Here is a 23,997-nt window from a genome sequence, read left to right on the forward strand (position 1 = left end):
CTGCACGTTGTGCACATGTACCCTAGAACTTCAAGTATAATAAAAATATATATACATAAAAAAAATAAAATCTTTGATGTGAAAAAAAAAAAGAAAAAAGAAAATGATGCTATCTGCTACTGTATGGAAGAGTTGCAGAATTACTATCCCAGAAGTAGAGGCTGTGCTGGTTCCAGTGAATGGTTTATAGTGGGGCAGAGGGTAAAGGCTGTGCTTCAATGCTGTGGCTAAAGCAATGGATAGGAAAATGGATGAGAATGCCAAAAATTGCCTCTCTGTGCTGGAGTTTAGCTACTTTGCCTCCCCCATCGCTCTCCACCTTTTTGTATAAGATGCAGTTTTAGATCCTGATACAGCTCAGCTTTTGCTTTTTTCCTACAGATCAGGAAATGTGGGTTTCTAGTCCTGGCTTTCACACTAACCAGCTGTGTGGCCTTGGATTAGTCATTCTGGGGCTGAAATAAGAACTTTAGTCTTCTTAAGCCCTGAAAAGATTATGATTTACCTTTACTGCCTTATATGTACTTCAAAATACAAACAACTTTAAGCCATAGATATCTAAAGATGTCCTACCAAGTTCTGATTTTTTTTTTTGCATAACTTTGATACCTTTAAACAAATCAACATTTAAAAATACATTTTCTTCATTTTAGTTTCCCTGTTTTGTTAATGCTCAATCTAAGCACATGTTTAGTTTAATTTTTGGATAATCAGGCAGTGGTCAGTTCCACTTTCCTCATCTATGAAATAAAGGTGTCAGACAGGAAGAACTCTAAGATATCCCCCAGCTTAAGATTCTGTAATTTCATGAGCTCAAATGTATTTTCTATCTACCTTTATTCACCATCTTCTCTTGGCATTGGTGATTTCCAAATATGAATGGAAAAACGTTACATTTCCATATCCCCTCAATTCCACATACCTGCTAAAAACTATATCTAAACTTCGGTGAGTATCTAGGACATCTGAGTCAAAAGGATAACTGTGTCTTTTTTTTCCATGTCTAAATCTTACGAAGGCTATATTTCTATAATAAGATACGATCATCAGCAAAGTCCTTGACTTACTGGCAGAAACCATTTTGGAAAAAGATAAAAGTTATGACTGATGTAGAATACCTGCCAATAACTTAGGGTGTTGAAATTTCCCTTAACCCATCTAGGATTTAGCTTTCCTGTTAATTTCTTCGTTTGTCCATTCCTTCGTTTACTCGTGGTTTACCTACCTTTCATATTTCATAAGGTAAGTCTACCTGTAATAATGTATGAAATTGCTTGTGAACAGTTCTCACATCTATGTCTTGACAACTTTTTTGCCACTGCCTTTTGACTTTTCACCTCTGTCCTAAATGGCTATAGTGCCTTGGTTCCCGTGCATACTCTGAGACTCTGAAAGGGTGGCAGCAGGGGCTGAAGCTCTCTACAAGCCTGACTGGGATCTGCCTTTCAGATGGGAGCTGCTCATTATTTGCTGGAAGGTTTATAGAACAGATGTTACAAGGCAGACAAGCAAGCACACACTCCCAGAGCACGCTGCGCCAGGCACGCACACACTCGCCAATACCAATATCAGGAGAGCCGCTGCTGGGGTGATGGAGGGAGTGTGCTCTGAGGGGCAAGGGCTGCTCCGAAGCCCTGCTAATGTCTCTGTGTGGCCATGCTGTATTTTCAGCTTGTCATCATGGCTGGGACAGTGCTGCTTGCCTACTACTTCGAATGCACTGACACTTTTCAGGTGCATATCCAAGGATTCTTCTGTCAGGACGGAGACTTAATGAAGCCTTACCCAGGGACAGAGGAAGAAAGCTTCATCACCCCTCTGGTGCTCTATTGTGTGCTGGCTGCCACCCCAACTGCTATTGTAAGTACAGAAATAGACTTTCCTCTTTATTGTCAGATATCCAAGAATATTTTGTCTGCTTTTTCTCCTCTTTCTTCTCTTCCTGAGCATTCACCAGCAGTTTTATCAGTGGCATCCTATTTCAGCCAAAACAGAGTGAATGGAGCTCTGCAGAGAAACTCATTAAAATAGGTCTTGTCTTGTATGGATGGCTTTTGTTTTTCGGTATCTGAATTTTAAAAAGATGTTTTTTTAAAAAGCATGTGAGAATGTTATAAATCAACAGGTATGATTGGCTAATGTGTTAAGAACAGCTATTGTCCTCTTGAAAAAATATGCTATGAGTTGCAAGTATTCAAAAGAGATTCTGAATGTAAGTGCTGGCACTGATATAATGGCTGAGATTAGAGTAGAATAGAATCCCTCAGGCCGATATCTCCTGCTGTTCTCATTGAACTTCCAGAGAGGCCAGAGATGAGATAAATTGCTTAACCTGAAGTTTGCTGTGATTGATTCTTGATGGCTCTGGCTCTGTTCAGATTATATCACATTAAATTAAGTTGCAGCTTTACCTTCATTTATTTCATTTTCCCTTTCATGAGGCAAAAAATGAGCCACACAGTTCTCTAGGGAGATTGCTTAACAGCATAAAGTTTGCAGATCTGTGTTACCTGGTCAAGTGATTTAACACTTAGACATTTTAATTTTTATTTTAAAAATGATATTTGGGGGAGTTTTAAACTAAGTGTTTCTGCCTAAATATGCCATAAGGTCAGATTAGTCGGGATGTGATCTTAGTTCCCATTCCCCTCCTTCTCTTCTAACAGCTGACTCCCCAAACTCTCCCTCCTCCCCTACCTGCCCTCTATTCGGCAGTAATAAAAATACTGACTGGCATGCCGAGGAATACAGCAATTGCTCAGATACTCAAGTTCAAATATTATTTTTTTGTGCCAATGTTTTGCTTGCTTTCAGATGAGAAATGGAATAGAATTTTGAAAATAAGTAATACGTGCATAATAAATTCATCTGGCTTATTGATCCCAGGCTCTACAAAGCTCTCCCTTAAATGATAAGACTGTGCTGTAAGGACTAAGATCAGCATTGATGAGCCACAACATGATGTATCAGAGGGACTAAGAAACAAGCTTTGCTGCCCAACACACCTGAATTCACATCCTGGCTTTGGGCAAGTCACCTCACTGTTCCCTCCCATACAAAATAAGGACAACTGAATGCTTACCTCGTGCGTTGCTGTGGGGCTTAGAAATGACTTAGCACAGTGCCTGGCATTTACGAAGTATTCAGGAATAGGGAAACAAAAAACTTGGCTGGAACTGCTCTTTGCCCTCTTTGGAATCACAGACCAACTTTCTACTTCTGAAAGGAATGAAATTCCACTGAGAACCCTCATTAAGACCTCTTCTCTCCAATTCTAGATGAAGGAAGATATGCTCATTCCTCAGAGGAAGGGTAATCTCTGTATGCCTCTTACCAGCCTACAGAATAAGAGAAAGCATACAGGACACCTTTCCATGTACCTCACAATGTGACACACTCCAACACCCCACGTAAAACTAGGAGGCCAGACTGGGTTCTGTCTGGTATGGTTTCGTGGTGGCTGTACCTGGAGGCCGTGGGCTCAGTCTAGAATTGGGTCCTGGTTTCTTCCTGTCTCGTAAGCATATCGCTTTCCTGTGTATTCAGACAGGCATCCCTGAGTGATCCATTGACTTACTAACATATTTCCTCTCTTCTTCCCAGTCCCAGGAAATTTCATTTATCGTTGCCCAGGTTCTCCTTTAGTTACTTTTTATAATTATAGAGATTGTTTTACATTTAAAAAAATGTAAAAAAGGGAAGGAAATGGATTAATAAAAATTGTGAGCAGAAAGTTAAAGTCAGAAAATAGAATTAATAAATTAAATGTACATCTGCCTGGCTAGTCTATAATAGAAAGTCAGACATACAAATACAGTTAAGAAAACATATATTTAAAAGCAAAAATAAAAATATAAACTTAAGACTTATTTAAGTTGTATGTACAGTTCTGTGCCAATAAATGCTTACATCTCAATAAAATTTATCTCTATGAAGATATTTACTAGTGATGCCTTATATCAAATTTTTTAAAAGATGTAGCAAAGCTGAATATATGAATGCCAACAGAATAAAATTTTAAACATGCCAAAATTTATCTCAAAAAATAGTACTCAGGACACACAGCTGTGGAGTAATTTTCCTCAAACATTTGAGGAATAAGAAATCTCAAACAATGTAAAATGTTTCAAGGCCTTTTCATAAATGAAAAACTTTTCCATGCATATTACAAACAAGAAAAATATGGAAGTCAAGCACTTAGAAAGCGAGTCCACATAAATACCCACAAAAGCACCCTGAATAGTAACAATAATCTCACTTAGCAGTGTTGATGCAAGCATATAAAAACAAACTGGTAGATTTGCCTACTTAAGAATAAAAATTTCTATCAGAAGTAAAGACTGAAAAAAAGCTTGCCGCATAGGAGACTCAAATGTAAATACCCTTAATACTTAAAAAGATGAGCTTCCCAAAATCAAAATGAGAGAAGACAAGAATAGACAACCAACAACCAGCAATCAATAGACTATGTGCATATAAATATTTCTAAATTCATCACTAACCAAAGAAAAATCATTTTTAAAGGATACAGCATTTTTCTCATTTAAAATTGGCAAATGTTTTCAAGGAACTTGGTCTATGTTTATGAAATATAGACACTTTCATGTAATTCTAGTCAAAGCATAAACTAATATTTTCTTTCTGAAGAGCAGTTTGTTAAAGATGTATTAAGAGCTTAATAAACTTCAGACCCAGTCATTAATTACATTTTCTAGATTTATAAAAATACAAAGATTTGTATATAGGGATGTTCATGTCAGTAATAGTTTTAATAATGAGAAACTAGGAACTAGCTAAATACACAATACCAGACTGGTTTAATACATTATGTGCCAGCCATGTTTTTGAAACACCTTAAGTAATGATGGAACATGTTTGTAATTTAATATTAGGATTTTTTAAGGCCAAAAAATTGTATGCAGTATTGTGGGTAAGATCTTTTTCTCTTCTGTAAGAAAATCTGACCTCACAATTTTCTGCCTCTGTTTCCCTAGAAAAAGATAATATGTATCAATTATGTCACCAGGTAAAATTGAGCCCTTATTGGTGAATTGCATCTGTTCTCAGATAACTGTTATGACCTGAGAGAGTGCTTCTGCTGTGACTTCCAATAACAGTGACTCTGGTAACTTGGCGTATCTATTGTGGGTACCCAGAAACTATGCCTATGGAGTTGTTACACCATATATTGACTCTTATAGGGCTTTTCAGCCAGGGTAATTCCTGCATCCTCTGAAATGTATGTAGCCTCCATGCACCTGAGCTGTATTGCTCTGCTGGACCACTGCAAGGACATGTGCTAAAGATAAGTAGGTAATGCTACCCCACCGGCAAGCTGTGGTTTCTTCCAAGTGGACCAGCACCAAATGTAGTCTGTGGGTCTGAATATTTAACAGATCCTAAGAAGATACGTCGTGGGTGTTGCAAGTATAATCCCAAATTTATAATTATAAAAGGAATAGAAAGAAAGTAAACATTTTCAACTATTATTTCTGAATGGTAATGTTGTTTTTTTTTCTTCATTTATACTTTTATATATTTCTTTCCAAATTCTACATGAATGTATATTAGTTTTAAACCAAAGACGTACCTCTAAAACAAATTATATAGTCCATTTCTTTTGGCAATAATTACAAAATGACCAAACTTTAATAAGACTTGAAAATGGCAATTCTAATAAAAACACACATCACCAAAACTTTACAAAGAATTTTCTCTTCTCTCAGAGTAAAAGTGATAGGTCTTCCTTCATTTTAAGATTTTCAGCAGAAGCTCTTCTCCAGGCTACAGCTTTTGATCTTATCTCTTCCGTTAATTCATTTTCCCCAAATGACACAAATTGAAATGTAGTACAACTGCTCCCATGGAAGTCAAGGTGATTTGGTCAGTGGACAGAGCATTAAGCACCTACAGTTCTACTCTAGTTCTTGATTATGAAACCCCGATTCAGCTTTTTCATTCCTTTGATAATACTGACAAACCCCCCAAATATATTACATAAATGATGGTCACAAGAATAACATCTTTTAATATACTTATATTGTGCAGACATGGCCTAATTTATCCTCAGAACAGCCAAAGAACATAGAGAAAGTGTGTGGTGCAATTTCTTTCATTTTGAGTTGAGACTGTTGAGACTCAAGTAGGTTAGATGATTTGCTGAAGGTTCCACCTAGTTCTGTACATGATTAGACAGCCACCCATTTGGTTCCACTTATTTTCCTCGCAAATGAGGGGCATTGGTAGGAACCAGGGCTGATTGCAGCTGATAGGTCAATGGCAAAGAGCAGTGTGGCCTTGCTAGCCTGCTAATGGTGCTTGATTTTCCCTCAAGACCTAAAAATACATGAGCAGCAGCAAGATAGAAAACAGAAGAACTTTTCTGATAATGCTCAGGGAAGTTTCATGGGAACAGTTTCCTGGAACAAGGAGCTGCATTCACTTCTCCTGTCCCATCCTGGTGAGGTATGACCTGTTGCAGCTCCCAAGTGTCCACCTCAGCACACACCCCTGCTTCTGAGTATGCATCCTCCACTCTCCTCACAACGCAGTCATCTTTTCCCAGGTTTGATAAGACTAGAGAGGCAGGTCTCATGTCACAGCTCTGCCCCCAGTAACTGTGTGACCTCTGATAAGCCATGTTCCTTCTGTGGGTTCAGTTTCCTCATCTGTGCCTAAAAGAAACGGTTAGGCTAAATGATCTCTAAGCACCTGCCAGTTCTCAGATTCCATGAAAACTGAAAAAGGAACATTCTCATCAGAAGCTAACATTTGGAGTCTTCCAAACTCCCAAGTCACGACTCTCTTTCTGGAGTCTGATTTTGCACCTCTGTGCCGGATTAAGTGTTTCACTTAACTGCACAGTTGTTTATTCCTTCTTAAAACCATTTCCTGTTCTCTATGGAGTATAATGAAGTCATGACTCCTCTTGGGTGATCTGTGAGACACTAACTAATATCAAATCTCAAAAGTGTAGCTCAATGTGGACTTGTCTGTCCTTGGTTTTCTGTGCTCCCTCAAGCACATTAACCATGGAAAAACCTAGCACCCTGCACTGCTGCACGTCTGCAGATGGGCACTAATGACCCCATTCACAATTGCAGGGGTGCACAAGAAATGCTTGAGGGGAAAGACTCTGCTGTATGTTCAACCTGTCATTTCCTATTTCTCCTTTTGTGCTTTGCTGTCAGAAAAGATCAGCATCATATTGAGACACGGCCACATGGGATAAACCGCAAAAGGCCAAGGCCACTGCTGTCCCAGATCTTCAGGAAAGGTTAGAGCATGGGGGATTTACTGTGTCCCCGTTTAGCCCAAAGTGGCAGCCTATGCTTGAAAGAAATCTGCAGGGTATGTTCTGACCACCTGGAAACCCTGGCTAACTACTGCCTCGGGCCTTCTGAATAAACTCATACACTCAGAGTCAAAGGAAGAGAGCCTGTTTGGATAAGAGGATTTACTCAGCAGAGAATCTGATTTACCCTCATTTTATCTCAGCCCCAGCAGCACAAGGCATGAAAAAAATGGCTATTAAACCTTTTTTCTTGGCCTCACAACGAAGTGACAGGGGAGTATTTAGTATTGAAGTAGCAGAACATGACTTCCAGCCCGAGGATTGAAATAGCTCACATTTTGTATGCAAGTGTGCACGCATGCATTACAAGACTCATCTAGAATTTCCTAGGAAAGGAAGAGACAAACACAACTTGATAGAAAGGCACAATTTGGAGAAAATTGTGAATCTTCATTTGGGGGTTTCTGGGCCGTAAGCTCTTCCAGCAAATGTAAAAACCCAGAGCACAGTGCGGATCACAAAGTGGGCTCTCAATAATGCAAGCCTGTTGGCTGGCTGACGAGGGGTGCAGCTGCCGAAGCAAAGGAGACATTGTAGGGTCTTGTACTTCCTCATAATCTGCCTTTTCCAGGCTCTGAACAACCTCATCTGTTGAAACTCTTTATAACATTTTATAATTCACATCTTTTTCCCTTTTGTACATTATCACATGACTTCCTTTTTTAAAAAAAAATTTCACCATGACTACATTTTCTTTGTTGCTAATATATTCAGTGTTTATAATTTACATTTTTCTGGAAAAAATTTCTAGATATGCCATTATTGTGGATTTTTTAAAAAACTTAAATCCATTTTCTCATTTTCTGTCCATACTGCAGATGACTGCTCCAAATCTCCTTTAGAGATTGTTTTTCTCCTGACATCATTCCACCAAGAGATATGCTTTCCATCTTCAATATACCCCTCCTAATAACTGATGACTAGATGATTATGTTAAGAAACTTGACAATTTGTTTCTTGGAGAGAATATTGTTTGCCTAAAAATATGTGATTTTCAATGCATTTTACTTTTTACTCTATTTTTACTTCAATGCATTTTCAATGCATTTTACTTTTTACTGAAAGCAGTATTTTAGCTAATTCATTTTAAATTCCCATTTCTCTTGTATTCGCTGTTCAGAAAAAAAGATGTAAGAGAACACTATGCTTTGGAAATATAAAATACAGCACCAAGGCGGTATCATATCAAGTGCCAACTAAAGACACCTTCTGAACGGGTGGATGTGGCCCCTGGATTAAGACCAGTAGAGAGGCTCCAGTTTACAAAAACACTTATTATCCCATTTACTGAACTATTTTCAGAATCATCCAAACAGCCTGGGTTCCATTTAAGCCTTGAATTTTGAAACGCATAGGAAGTGTCTAGAGCTGAATTGCATCATTTACACCTACGAGCTCTCGAACTAGCCAAAGTTCAGCAAGTAAGGGGACAGGAAGCTCTCTGCAGGTCTGGAGTTATCAATGTGACAGCACTCATCAGGAAATATTAAAGCGGAGCATGAAGACATTGGCAGTTAGGGCTAGCAGCAGGGTCTATAGGTTGAAAATCTCCTGGGTGACTTTTAAACAAAATCTAAAACAAAAACCATTTCTGCCTTCTTGGAGATGTTTGTTACTATTGAAGCCTCCCAGGGAGAATATTAGAAGTATCTAAAAATCTGTAAGACTTAGAGCCCTGAAACTACTTAGAGACTAATATTGGGGAGTATATAAAGAACTCTCTCCTCTTCCTCAGAGTGTTAGAATATCTAGAGTGTGGGCAAAATCTGATCACCAGCCTCTGCTGTCCTTTAAGAACCCAAAGTGACAGAGATATCAGGAAATGTGATGACTCTGGGGTAGGCTGTGTCTACTTTGCTTTCAGGGAAGGTTACTTGGTGAGGGTAAAGGCCCATGGGATTGTAGAAGGAAATGATGGCTGAAGGAAGAAGCAATGCAAGAAATCACACTGGCCTTGGAGAGCTTAACTGACTGAACTATGATTGAAGCCCAGTTACGTGATTCCAGTTTCCCTTAACGAGCCCTCTTTTTTTAGCTCCTATCATAATGGCAAAGATGTTGGGGCTAAAAAAGCACCTTAGGGATCCTGTAGTAAAACTTCTTCATTTGACAGATGAGAAACTGACACCTAAAGAGGTCAAGCAACTAGTCCAAAATTAAACACCTGGTTAGGGCAGAGCCGAGCTAGAATTACACTATATTTCGTTACTCCAGGACTAGGCACAATGATTTCTTTCTCCTGTTTCAACACACATTCTTGCCTGGGTAGACCAGCAAGTACAAACAGAAAACATAGGACATGTATATATGCTTCTACATTCACTTTTTAATCTTCTCAACAACTATGTAATACAGTCACTACTTTCATATTGAAATCATTAGAAAAAGAAAAACTGAACCTCAAAAAGTTTCCATTACTTACCCAAAGTCACACATCAATAAATGAGAGAGCTGAGATTTCAACTCCAAAGCCCGCATTCAGGAAACAGCAAAAACTTTGATATCACCCAGTACTAGAGCCACAACTAGCATATGTATGACCACAAAATATGTATTCTGGGAATTCTAAATGCCCTTTTAAATTGCAACCACATATAACATGCAGTGAAATTTCCTTACAATACAAAATTATAATACATCTTTCAGTGACTAGTTTTTTCCACAGACTGTTGATATTCTGAAATCTAAAAACTTCCTCTAAACTTTTTGTATTGATATCAGTTATTTATTGCATACCACATGTTTTTAAAAATATTTGTGAAGAAGAGGGATGGAGCAAGTTGGTGGAATAGTGCTATCCAGTAATCATACCCCCTCCAACTGAAACATCAACTTGAACAACTATCCATGTGCTAAAATATTAATACTTTCACAAGAGCTAAGGAAACAAGGTGAGATATCAGAGTAACTGGTTGGAACACAATAATAATAAAAGATGCATTGAAAATGGTGGAAAGGAGAATTTTACCTTACCTGCACCACCCCTCCCCCAACCATCACAACATTGAGAGACACACCATCCACTTGGGGAAAAGAGAGGGGTATGAGAACAGGACTTTGCCTTGGACCCCAACCCTGGGCCCACCACAGTGAAATCCAGCATCAGGCAGGCTGGCAGGCACCCACAGCCCCAGACTCCAGAGTAGTACCCACAAACTGAGTCCCAGTGCTGGGTGGGACCCTGCAGTCCCAGACTTCAAGCCTGTGGGGGCAGAGTTGATCTCCCAGTTGTACTACCGCTGGCTTGACTTCAGGGTCTATAGGATCTGGACAGGCCTAAGCAGCAGGCAGGCCTCAGCAGCCCCAGGTTTTGGGCACACCCCACCCCTGTAGTGACCCTGGGATTCAGAACCAACTCAATGGCCTGCCTGAAATCTCTGAATGGACTGTTGAAGAGCTTTTCCAGACAAAGCCAATCTGCAAAGACTGGAATAAGTACCTACTTCTACAAATGTGTATATATCAATACACAACCCCAAGAACAATCAGTATAACATGATATCACCAAAGGGACAAAATAAAATGCTGCTGACCCTAAAGAAATAGAGATGTTTGAACTCACTGACAAGAAATTAAAAATAACTGTTTTTAAGGAAGCTCAATGAACTTCAAGAAAATACAGAAAAACAATACAAGTAAATGAGGACAACATTAAGTGAGCAGAACGAGAAATTTAACACTATATTGGACGTTATATTTAGCATTATATAATTATAAAGGGGTTAATTCAGCAAGAGAATGTAACAATTGTAAATACATATGCACCCAGCAGTGGGGCATGCAGATATACAAAGCAAAAAATTATTAGAGCTAGAGAGATAGACCTCAATGCAAAAATAGCTGGCGATTTCAACACCCCACTTTCAGCATTGGACAGATAGTCCAGACAGAAAATCAATAAAGGAACTTTGATCTTAATCTGTAGTATAGACCAAATGGACTTGATATTTATAAAACATTTCATCCAATGGGAACACAATACACATTCTCCTCCTCAGCACCTAGATTATTCTCAAGGACAGGTAATATCTAAGACATTAAAAAGTCTTAAATTCAAAAAATAGTCATATCAAGTATATTCTCTGACCACACTGGAATAAAACTAATAATCAATAATAAGAGGAATGTTGGAAACTATACACACACATGGAAATTAAACAATATGCTCCTGAATGACCAGTGGATCAATGAATAAGAAGGAAGTTAAGAAATATTATGAGTCAAATGAAAATAGAAACCCAACATACCAAAGTGGATGGAATCAAACAAAAGCAGTACTAAGAGGGAATTTTATAGCAATAAACTCCTACAGCAAAAACGTAGAAAAATATCAAACAAACAACATAATGATGCATCTGAAAGAACTAGAAAACCAAGGGCAAACCAAACCCAAATTATGCAAAGAAATAATACAGATCAGAGCAGAAATAAATGAAATTTATAAAACAATACAAAAGATCGATTAAATGAAAAGTTGGTTTTTGGAAAGATAATTGACAAACAGCCAGACCAAGACAAAAAGAGATGACTCAAACAAATAAAATCAGAGATGAAAAAAGAGACATTGGAACTGATACCACAGAAATTAGAAGGATCCTTAGAGACTACTAGGAGCAGCTATATGCCAATAAATTGCAAAACCTAGAGAAAATGGATAAACTCTAGACATATACAACTTACCAAGATTGAGCCATGAGGAAATCCAAAACTTGAATAGATCAATAACAAGTAATAAGATCAAAGTCATAATAAAAAGCTTCTCAGCAAAGAAAAGCCCAGGACCTGATGGTTTCACTATTGACTTTTACCAAACATTTAAAGAAGAACTAATACCAATTCTACTCAAACTATTCTGCAAAAGAGAGGAGCAAAGAATACTTCCAAACTTATTATATGAGGCCAGTATTGCCCTTATGTCAAAACCAGACAAAGACACATCAAAAAAAAGGAAAAGTACAGGCCAATATCCCTAATGAACATGGCTGCAAAAATCTTCAACAGAATACTAGCAAACAGCATTCAACAACACATTAAAAAGATCATTTATCATGACCAAGTGGGATTTATCCCAGGGATGCAAGGATGGCTCAACATATGCAAATCAATCAATGTGATACATCATATCAGAATGAAGAAAAAAAACGATCATTTCCATTAATGCTTAAAAAAGTATTTGATAAAATTCAGCATCCTTTCATAATTAAAAACCCTCATAAAACTGAGTATAGAAGGAACATACCTCAACACAATAAATGCCATATAAAACAGACCCATGGCTAGTAACATACTGAATGGGCAAAAACTGAAAGCCTTTCCTCTAAGATCTGGAACATGATAAGGAAGCCCACTTTCACCACTGTTATTCAATATAGGACTGGAAGTGCTAGCTAGAGCAATCAGATGAAAGAAAGAGCATCCAAACTGGACAGGAAGTCAAATTATCCTTCCTTGCAGACTATATGATCTTATATTTGGAAAAACCTAAAGACTCCACCAAAAAAAAAAACTATTAGAACTAATACATAAATTCAATAAAATTTCAGGATACACAATGAACAAACAAAAAATGGTAGCATTTCTATATGCCAACAATGAACAATCTGAAAAAGAAATCAAGAAAATAATCCCATTTACAATAGCTACAAATAAAATACCTAGGAATAAACTTAATCAAATAAGTGAAAGAGCTCTACAATGAAACTATAAAATACTGATGCAAAAAATTGAGGACACAAAAAGTGAAAAGACATTTCATGTTTGTGGATTAGAAGAATATTGTTAAAATGCCCATACTACCGAAAGTGAGCCACAGATTCAGTGCAATTCCTATGAAAATACCAATGATATTCTTCAAAAAAATAGAAAAGAAACAATTCTGACATTTATATGACATCACAAAAGACTCAGAATAGCCAAAGCTATCTTGAGCAAAAATAACAAAACTGGAGGAATCATATTACCTGACTTCAAATTATACTACAGAGCTATAGTAACCAATACAGCATAGTGCTGCCATGAAAACAGACGCATAAACCAATGGAACAGAATAGAGAACCCAGACATTAATAAAATAAGAATAGAGACTAGAAAAACAATAGAGAAGAACAAAATGAAGAGTTGCTTTTTTGAAAAGATAGACTAAATTGATAAACCTTTAGACAAGAAAAAAGAGAAGATTCAAAGATTCAAAATCAGAGATGAGAAAGGAAACATTACAGCTGACACTACAGAAATACAAAGGATCATATTAGACTATTATGAACAATGATACACCAACAAATTGGATAACCTAGAAGAAACAGGTAAGTTTCTGGAAACACACACCCTACCCAAGATTAAATCATGAAGAAATAGAAATTCCAAACAAACTAATAACAAGTTAGGGGATTGAATCAATAATATACAGTCCCCCAGCAAAGAAAAGCCCAGGAGCTGACAGCTTTGCTGCTGAATTCTACCAAAAATTTAAAGTAAAACTGATATCATACCTTTTCTAACTCTCTCCCAAAAAAATTGAAAAGGAGGGACTACTTCCAAATTCATTTTACAAGGTCAGCATTACCCTAATACCAAAGCCAGAGAAGGACACAACAACAACACAGGTCAACATTCCTGATGAACATAGATACAAAGATGCTCAAAAAACCCTAACAAATCAAACTTAACAGCACAGTTTAAAAGACCATTTACCGTGATCATGTGGGATTCATCCCAGGGGTGCAAAGAAGGTTCAACATACACAAATCAATAAATGTAGTACATCACTTTAAAAGAATGAGGAACAAAAACTATGTGATTATTTCAATAAATGCAAAAACGATTTGACAAAATTCAATATCCTTTTATGATTTAAAAAACCGTCAACAAATTAGGTATAAAGAAATGTAACTCAATACAATAAAGGCCATATGTGGTAAACTCACAGCCAAATTCATATTCAATGGAGAAAAGTTGAAAGTTTTTTCTCTGAGATGCGGAATAAGACAAGGGTAACTCTCACCACTTCTATTCAACATAGTACTAAAAGTCCTAGCCAGAGCAATTTGGCAAGAGAAAGAAAGAAAAGACATTCAAATTGGAAGCAAAAACATTAAATTGTCCTTGTTTGCGTATGACATCTTATATATAGAAAACCCTGAAGACTCTACTGAAAACTGTTAGAATAAACTAGTTCAGTAAAGTTGCAGGATATAAAACAAAATACAAAAATCAGTAGCATTTCTATATATTAACTGCAAGCTATCTGAAAAAAAGTAAATAATAATCCTATTTATAATAGCTACAAAAAATACTTAGGAATTTAACCAAAGAGATGAAAAGTATCTACAATGAAAACTATAAAATATTGATGAAAGAAATTGGAGATGCAAAAGAATGGAAAGATATTCTATGTTCATGGATTGGAAGAATTAATACTGTTAAAATGTTTAATACTACCTGCAGCAATCTACAGATTCAACTCAACTGCTACCAAAATATCAATGATATATTTTTTATAGTGACGGGATCTCGCTATGTTGACCAGGCTAGTCTTGAACTCCTGGCCTCAAGCAGTCCTCCAATCTCAGCCTTCCAAAGTGCTAAGATCACAGCCGTGAGCCACCACACCCAGCTATCAATGGTATTTTTCACAGGATAGAAAAAACAATCCTAAAAGTCATCAATCAAAAAAGACCTAGAATAGCCAAAGCAATCCTGAGCAAAAAAGAACAAATCTGGAGACATCACACTATCTGACTTAAAAATATACTACAAGGCTATTAGTAACCAAAACAACATGCTATTGGCATATAAAGAAAGACCAATGGAATAGAAGGGAACCCAGAAATAAATCCACACGTTTATAGCCAACTGATTTTCAACAAAGGTGTCAAGCACACACAATGGGAAAAGGTCAGTCCATTAATAAATTATGTTAGGAAAACTGGCTATCTACATGCAGAAGAGTAAAATTAAACCTTTATCTCACACCGTATACAAAAATCAACTCAAAATGGATTAAATACTTAATTGTAATACCTAAAGCAATGAGGACTTACATAGAAGAAAAACTTCATGACATATGTCTGGGCAATAATTTTCTGGATATGAACCCAAAAGCACAGGCAACAAAAGCAAAAATAGACAAATGGGACTACATCAAACTAAAATGCTTCTGCACAGTGAAGAAAACCAGCAATAAAGTGGAGACAACCTACAGAATGGGAAAATGTATTTGTAAACCATATGTCTAATAAAGGTTATTAAAATATAAGGAAATCAAACAACTCAATAGCAAGGTAATAACCCAATTTAAAAATGAAGAAAAGGCCTAAATAGACAAAAGACAAATGGCCAACAAATATATGAAAAAAAAATGCTGAGTATCACTAATCATCAAGGACATGCAAATTAAAACCACATTGAGATATAATCTCACACCTGTTAGAATGGCTATTATCAAAAGATGAAAGATAAATATTGGTGGGAATATAGAGAAAAGGGAACCCTTGCACATTGCTGGTAGAAATGTAAGTTAGTACAGCCATTATAGGAATCCATATGGAGGTTCCTCAAAAAATTAAAAATAGAATTGCCATTGATCTAGTAGCAGTCTATATACCACTACTGAGTGTATATACAAAGGAAATGAAATAAGTATATCAAAGAGATATCTGCACTGCCATATTCATTGCAGCATTATTCCCAATAGCCAAGATATGGAATCTGCCTCAGTGTCTGGATTTAAAAAGATGTGATATATATGCCATTAAAAAGGCAATTCTGTCATTGGTGACAAGATGGATAAACCTAGAGGACATTATGTTAAGTGAAATAATCCAGGCACAGAAAGACAAATACTGCATGATCTCACTTCTAATTATAGATGTGGAATCTACAGAAGTTGATCTCACGAGAGGAATAAGTTCAAGAGATCTATTACACAATATTGTGACTATAATTAATAAAATATATTCTTGAAAAATCCCAAGTGAATATTAAGTGTTTGTACCACAAAAATGATAACTATGTAAGATCATGCATATGTTAATTATCTAGATTTATTAATATCACAGTGTGCATACAATTTAATGCATCAAGTTGCACTCAATAAATACCTACAATTTTATCTGTCAAGTTTTAAAAAATAAAATTTTTGAAGAAACACAGCCTAAAAGATAACATGCCAAACTGATGCACTGTGTTTCAGGGTTATTTGGTTTACATTTGGGTTTTCATATTCAAAAGATAACTTTATCAAGATAGAACAGTTATCTTCATTACTTATAGTCACTGTCATCTAAAGGTCATGTGTCTGTTGGGATTAGAGCTGGCATAAGTTGGGGGATGAGAAATGGACCAATGGAATCCATTTGCAGTTCATTCACTGCCAGATCTAGTTTGGCCTTGACCATTTCTCACTGGAGAATACTCTCAATTGCCATGGGTGTTACGGTGTTTGTTATCCAACAATCAGAAAGACCAAAATTAGGCAAGGCAACCAGGTCTGAACACATGGAGAGTCCCACATGACCCAGATGCTCTCTCAGCACAGTAATAGATTGAGGCAAAGTGATGTGGCAGAGGTACAGTACGATGGAGGACCCCTGACATTGCCAAAACCAGAATCACAAGTCTGCCATGGTTAGCAAAACAATATCCAATGTGGGCTAATGGCTTGGCATAAAGAAGAAAGATCCCTTATCTTCCTGGCTCCTTTCTCTCTCTTCAAGCAGAATCGGGCCGTATATGAGACTATGGGACCCAGTGAATGGACCGTCCTATGTGTCAGCAAAATACAGGAAAATGAACATCTCTGAAGCCTACTCATTTGCATGTGAGAGCTGGATTGTTTCATAGGCACATTTTATGTTCATCATACTTTTAACTGAAAGCTAGGAATATCTCATTACACTTTAATTATAAAATGACCCACTTCTTCCCTTCCTGTATTTCTTTTACAAACATTATCACTTAATATAATCCAGACATTATGCCAATAACTAGATAGATTAGTATATACCCTTGCTCTGATTTTTCTTTTATGCTCCATACCTCATTTGCTATTTGATTGTTGTTGGCTGACAGTAATAATCCTTATACCACTTATCACTTTTGACATGAGAGTATTAGGACATTTTACTTATGAATTTGAGTCCCAACTCTGTTGCATAAGTTCTGTTTAGCCTGTTATACTTTGGTGTGCTTCTGTTTAGATCTGTGTGGGTACACACTCGTATGTTTTAATGAAGATAGGTTGTGTGTAAATTTTATCACTATCTTGTTTTTTTTATCCCCTTGTGTAAGTATTGAAAAGCCTCACTGAATGGAGAATTTCTAGAATTTGTACTTATTTTCATAAAGTAAGAAATGGGCTTCTGAAATGACTGAGACAAGCAATGCTTTTTTCTTTTTTGATTATCTCATGTTTGTCACTCTCCCATCTCCTTGGTTTATTTTTTAATCATGTGTGATTTCATGACATTTCCAAAGGGGAAAAAAAAGTCTTTCCTACTCTTTTACACAGTCAACACAACACTTCTAACCCAGATGTTGATATGTTTCTCTCAAACGCAAACCAGTTCTCCAACTGGTGTCCTTTAATTCAACTCAGTTCTGACACTGTCTACCCGGAATTGGTGTCAGATTCTATAGATTGAGGGCTTGGTCTTACAAGACTGCCTCTATTTCTAACGCCACTTGCAAGTAATAATCTGTTACCTATACTTCTGATCAACCAGCTATAAACTGAGGTTCCCACAACCCCCTCCACTGGTTCCATTAATTTGCAAAACAATTCACAGAACTCAGGGAAACCCTTTGCTAACATTTACCCATTTATTATAAAGGATATTACAAAGGACACAGATGAACAGCCAGATGGAAGAGATGGATAGAACAAGGTATGTGGGAAGGGGCACAAAGCATCCATGCCCTCTCAGGGCTCACCACCATGTGGGTACCTCCCTATGTTCATCAATGCAGAACTTCCCTGAACCTAGTCCATTTGGGGTTTTAATGGAGGCTTCATTACGTAAACACAATTGATTAAATCACCGGCTACTGCTTATTGACTCAGCCTTCAGCCCCCTTTTTCCTCCCCAGAACTGAGTGAGGCTGAAAGTTCCAACCCTCTAAGCACATGGTGGGTTCCCCTGGCAACCAGCCCCTACCCTTAAGCTACCCAGAGCTCACCAAGTTGTCTCATTAGAACAAAAGGTGATCCAAATCACATAGGGAATTACAAAGGCCTTAGGAGCTCTGTTTCAGGAACTGGGGACAGAAACCTATATGTGTGTGTGTATATATATATATTTTATATATATATATTTTACATATATATATACACACACACACACACATATACATACACACTTCTTATGTCATATCACATTATGATTTGTTTCTATTTCCCTGCTATGTATCTGTCCACTTCTGTGTCCCCAGTGCTGGTACAATGCCAGGCACAGAGTGGGTGTTCCTCTCCCCCAAATTGTTGAGCACTATATGAATGAATAAGTAAATTTAGTATAAAAGAGATAGTTTATATTTATTTTCTGATTTTTATGTATTCTTAAGCAATACAGCCAGAATTCTGTGATTTCTGGCACATAGTGCGGTTTTCCTCAAGTGTTCATCTTCAGGGCAATTAAAGTTGGAGTGTTCTATCCGAAAGTAAATCCTTTAAGGATTAAATGTCATATTTATTCCAACAAATGTTTCACTTCCAAGATTAGGCTGTAGAAGACCACAAAAACAGATATTGCCCCTACTGTATACCAGGTTCTGTTCTAGGCATTGTACAAGGAAGGACAAAAGTTCTGCCCTTGAAGACATCACAGACAAATGGAGAGGGACTTACAAACAATAATCCCATTCACTGGGAGATGTTGGGCTAGAGATCTGTATAGTGCACTATGGCAGTGACAGGACAGCCTTTTAATTTTCCTACAGGGCCTGACAAAGCCTTCCCCACTAAGGCAGTCACATTTTCATTAAGTCTGAAAAGTAATAGAAATCACTTTTTCTTGTTTTAAGTCGGCTTCATTAAACCTATATTCTCAAGGAGCTTCTTTAACTTGATATGCTTATTTCATCCAACATTAAGCAACTACTGTGTAACTTTGCACTGGTCTAGGCTCAGGATGCAACCAAGAATAAGACAAGCAGGACATCCCATAACTAAGAAAAATGATAATATGTAATTATTTGTGATAAGAGCTAGAAACGAAAAACACAAGGTTAAGAGATTCATGTATAATTAAAATACCTAATCTAGTCTGCAAGAGCAAGGAAAGCTCCCACAAGGAAATACTACTTCATTTATCCAATCATGTGTGAATTTATCCCCATCTGTTCACTGAGATGAAAAACTGTAGTGTAGTACCATCATATATATTAGGGACAAACAAAGCCCCTTGGCACCTTATTTTGGCAGAGATAGGTCTTATGCAAAAAGAGAGAGGGCTGAGTTCCAGAAGCTATTCAAATATTTTTATATGGTAGAGCATCAATTCATTGTTAATTCCAAGGGATATTAGGCACAGAATATTTCTAACTCTGCACAACCATAGGTACCTCCTGCCAAGGTGATCCATGCTGGGTCATTGTTTACCTGTTTGACTCTGAATTCTATTTTTCTTGCCTACTTTCCACCCCAGTTCTTACTTGCTTGACTCCCTCTGTGCCAGTGCCAAGCCACTATCCCACCTGCAACCCATCTATGCCTTGCTTCTTTCTTGTACCTCACTGGCCCTTCCTTGTGGATTTCTCTCTGATTCAGCCAATAACACCATGGTACCATGTGTTATTCCACATATCTGCCCTATCTCTGCTGAGGCTGATGCTGAACTCCAGGGAAGTCTTGTTACTTTTATAGTGTGACAGAACTGTAAAGCAAGATCTTCAGATCTAAAGTCTAAAAACCATTTTGTTTAGTTAAAAAAAAAATCTGGCTAAGATGTCCTAATAAATTTATGGCTAAATATTATTACTAAAGTTTTTAAAACAGCATTCTATCAAAATAATTAAAGTAGCTTATGACTGTTACAATCATCTTAGCCTGTACAATGAGTAACTTTTCTATTTTTCAGTGGTTTTTCTGTTTTTTTCTCCCTTCCCCATTTTCTCTCCAATGTCAATTTCAACCAGCACTGTCCATTTCAAGGTCACATCATCCAGATTTAGGACAATTCCAGGGAAGTTGGTCATGAATTAAGGAGAACTCCAAAAGCCTTGCTGAGCTACAGAGATGCCAAGGGCCCTGTTGCCTATAAGAGCAAGAATCTTTTAAGCCACATAAAATGTTCAGTCTACTTTTCTTTCCTTTTAAATAAAATTAAAATTAAAATTAAAAAAAAGAGAAGGAACCAATCACATTTCAGATTCCAGGCAGGGGTAGGAGCAAAAATACAAATATTAATGGCCCTCAACTGGAGGAACTCAATGTCTTTAGGATAGACTGAGATTTTCCATGTCATGGGGTAAGAACCATAATAGATATCTGGTTCAAGTACTCTTGGCAGAGGAGGGAAAAGGTCCTCTTGTAAATAAAGATGGCATCTTTTACATATATAACAAGCAGCAGAGTCTCCTAGCCATGAGGTTCATTTGGCATTAGGGATGAAAATTGACTTTCCTAGAGGAGAGAAATCCCCTTCTACCCAGGAGCCTTGGCCTCTTAGCACTTTGTCCTTGTAATGTGTATAAGACCTAATCTGATTTTATAAGATTTTTGTATGTGTTCTTCAGTAGATTATATACTCATGGAGGTTATAAGTCTTTTATTCATCTTGCAATCTGCCTCCCCAGTGACATTACAAGGTGCTTTGTAATAATAGTAGTAATAATGATAACAACAATGTTAATGCAGTTGTAATTGATTTCATAACAACTTCACCCTCTTATATAATATAGTACATATTATGGTGCTGTTCTATCCAATTCATGCACATGCATATATGAGTGTGTTTATTTATTAAACCTACAAATAGACACTGTTATCCTGCTTATACAGATAACTGAGGCATAGAAAGGTTAATTTGTCCAAGGTCTTCAGAATTAATAAATCACAAACCCCAGCTTTGAAGCCAAGAAACCCTGGCTTCAGAGTTCTCCCTCCTTACCACTACACTTGTCCATAGTAGTGACTTAATAAAAATATTTCTTACATTTTTACTTAATATTGAGGACAGAGAAAACAAAACAGGTTAAATTCAGCGTGTTTTAAATGCTAAAGACTTAATATGCTGTTAAAGTTTGAGGTAGAACAGTATAGTGGAAATAGAACTATAGGTCACATTCTAGAGATGTTTCAGATACTATCTGTCTGTGTGTGTCTGAGTTCCTGAAACCCATAAAGGGAGGAGAACATTATAAATGATTCCAGTTTTGAAATTTTATACTTTTTAATTTCTGTTATCCATGTGCCTTTCATTATGTCATCATCTTTATCCATCTAAACAGATATTCCAGCATGACAGGAGAAATATAAGGTATGGGAATTAAAACATTAATAAATTTTCTCTAAAATCACAGGTCTACGTACAGCAAAGATGATCATCTATCAGATCACATTATTCTGGGGAAATGTTAAAATTAGGATTAAGAAAATCAAAATGGCATATGAATAGTGGGAAGTGTGGACTTTGGAATCCAATTGACGTACATACTAATTCCTGTGCCCCATGTGCCATCCATATGCTTTGGAGGGTAAATTACCTAAACTTGCTAAACTGTCACCCCTCAACAGTAAAGCAAGGATAGTTATGCCTACAGGAGGGATCTTGTGAGCCTGAAAATACTATGCTGAAGTGCCTAATGCCCAGTATTTAACAGATGACGGTAATTAACCTTTTACTCTTCCTTGATAAGTCTCAATCTTCAGTTATGGCAGTGTCATTGTTCATGAAAACTTGTCTCCTGCCAATTCCTTGTTTTAAATGGGAATACACTGTCCTGGGTGCCATAAGGATACTAAAGAATTATTAAGATGTAGTCCCTGCTATTAGGGGGCTTCCAATCTACATAAGGGCATTATAATTTAAAGGGTAACATATACTTATTAGTTTAATAAGAGAGAGATGCCTATAATAAAGAAGGGCTAATCAACCAGTTCAGGGTAGGAGAAATATAACTGAGGCAAATGTGATCAAATAAGAATTTAGAATGTAAATAATTGTAATGGCACATAATAAGGTAATGCAGTTGAGTAAAGTCCTCACTTAATGTTGTGGATAGGTTCTTGGAACTGCAAGTTTAAGCAAAACAACAAGCTATATAACAAAACTAATTTTACCGTAGACTAATTGATATAAACAAGAGTTAAATTCTTATAGCATACAGTATGTCATTTCACTTAAAGTTCCAGTTTTCACGAACCTATTGATATAAAGTGAGGTCTCACTGTCACCTCTTGTGATGTGTGTATATAATGCCTTCTTGGGCACATTGGCTGTCTGAATCATTCCTCATCATTGCAACTCACACAGAAAGTTAAAAAAGAATTCAATCCCAGCATGAACCTTGTCATAAATTCTATTACAACTTATAATTTCAATTTGTTTCCATGTGACCTTAGATTTTAATATTATAGGATGAAACTCTATCTGAAATGATCAATTATCACTTTCTCTAATTCTTTTAAAGTGTTAAATGCAAATTACTATCTAATTCACCATCTCTTTCTAACATCTTTTAAAAGTATTGTGGGTCCTCAACAGTTTTGTTTTGTTTTTAAAGCCATGGGCCTCTCTTATCAAACAGATCTCCAACTTGACATTTCTTAAACATTCCTTCCGTAGATTTTTATTGGTGAGATATCCATGTATTTCATAAAATCAACAAGAGAATCCCTGATTGCTCAGGAGAAAACAATTCTGACCGGAGAATGCTGTTACCTGAACCCCTTACTTCGAAGGATCATAAGATTCATAGGTGAGTACAAGATGGTGCTGAACTAAGCTCTCACATAAAAGTAAAATTACTAAAGGCAAACACTTGGTAAAATAAACTATGGAAGTATCAACATTAAAAGCAAGGGCTGCTTTGGGGATTTTCCTGATCCTACTGCCACATCAAATTTTTAACTCTCAAAATGGTACTTCTTAAATTGTCTTATGAATGATTTCAACTGATATTTCCCCCCACATAGCAGTTATCTGAGATTCCCCTGGACGTATGTTTCAGTATTGGCTGGATATTGCTATACACCTTTTAGCAGAGTCAGGCAAGGGGTTGGGGTGGGGGAGCATCAGGGGATGCCAATAAAGTAAATTTAGAAATAGTCAAATTTCCTGACAGAGATTTCCCATCCAGTAATTTTGTTATGCAGGGAATTTAACAAAGAGTGGGAAATCTCAGCCATCAGTTTCTTGAAAATAATGCCTTTTCAAAGTTGGAAAACAAATACTTTTATTAGTGTTCATGATAAGGAATAATGAAGGCATATTCTACATCCCTCCTTCTAGGACTTTTATGAAAACTCCTGAGGTGCTAGTGATTAATAATTACAGATATGGGAATAAATGTGTATGGGTACAGGTAGGAATAGAGATCTTACAAAGTTCCTGCACATTAAGTACTCTATAAATGATAACTATTACAGTATTCTAATGAGATCCTACAAATACCTACTGACCAGATTTTTAAGGGAGCCATGATAC

At 36.8% G+C, this 23,997-nt stretch overlaps 1 protein-coding gene across 2 annotated transcripts in view; it reads left to right on the forward strand.

Moving 5' to 3' along the window:
* The window catches only part of PLPPR1 (phospholipid phosphatase related 1), a 305,400-nt gene that overhangs the window by 241,070 nt on the left and 40,333 nt on the right, over positions 1–23,997 (forward strand). For both annotated transcript variants that reach the window (XM_024252216.3, XM_054520375.2), the window contains exons 3-4: positions 1,672–1,860; positions 23,137–23,269. In XM_024252216.3, coding sequence (XP_024107984.1) covers positions 1,672–1,860; positions 23,137–23,269 — 322 coding nt within the window. The remainder of the gene's footprint in view (positions 1–1,671; positions 1,861–23,136; positions 23,270–23,997) is intronic.

Source organism: Pongo abelii, chromosome 13 (assembly GCF_028885655.2).
Source record: "Pongo abelii isolate AG06213 chromosome 13, NHGRI_mPonAbe1-v2.0_pri, whole genome shotgun sequence".
NCBI lineage: Eukaryota > Metazoa > Chordata > Mammalia > Primates > Hominidae > Pongo > Pongo abelii.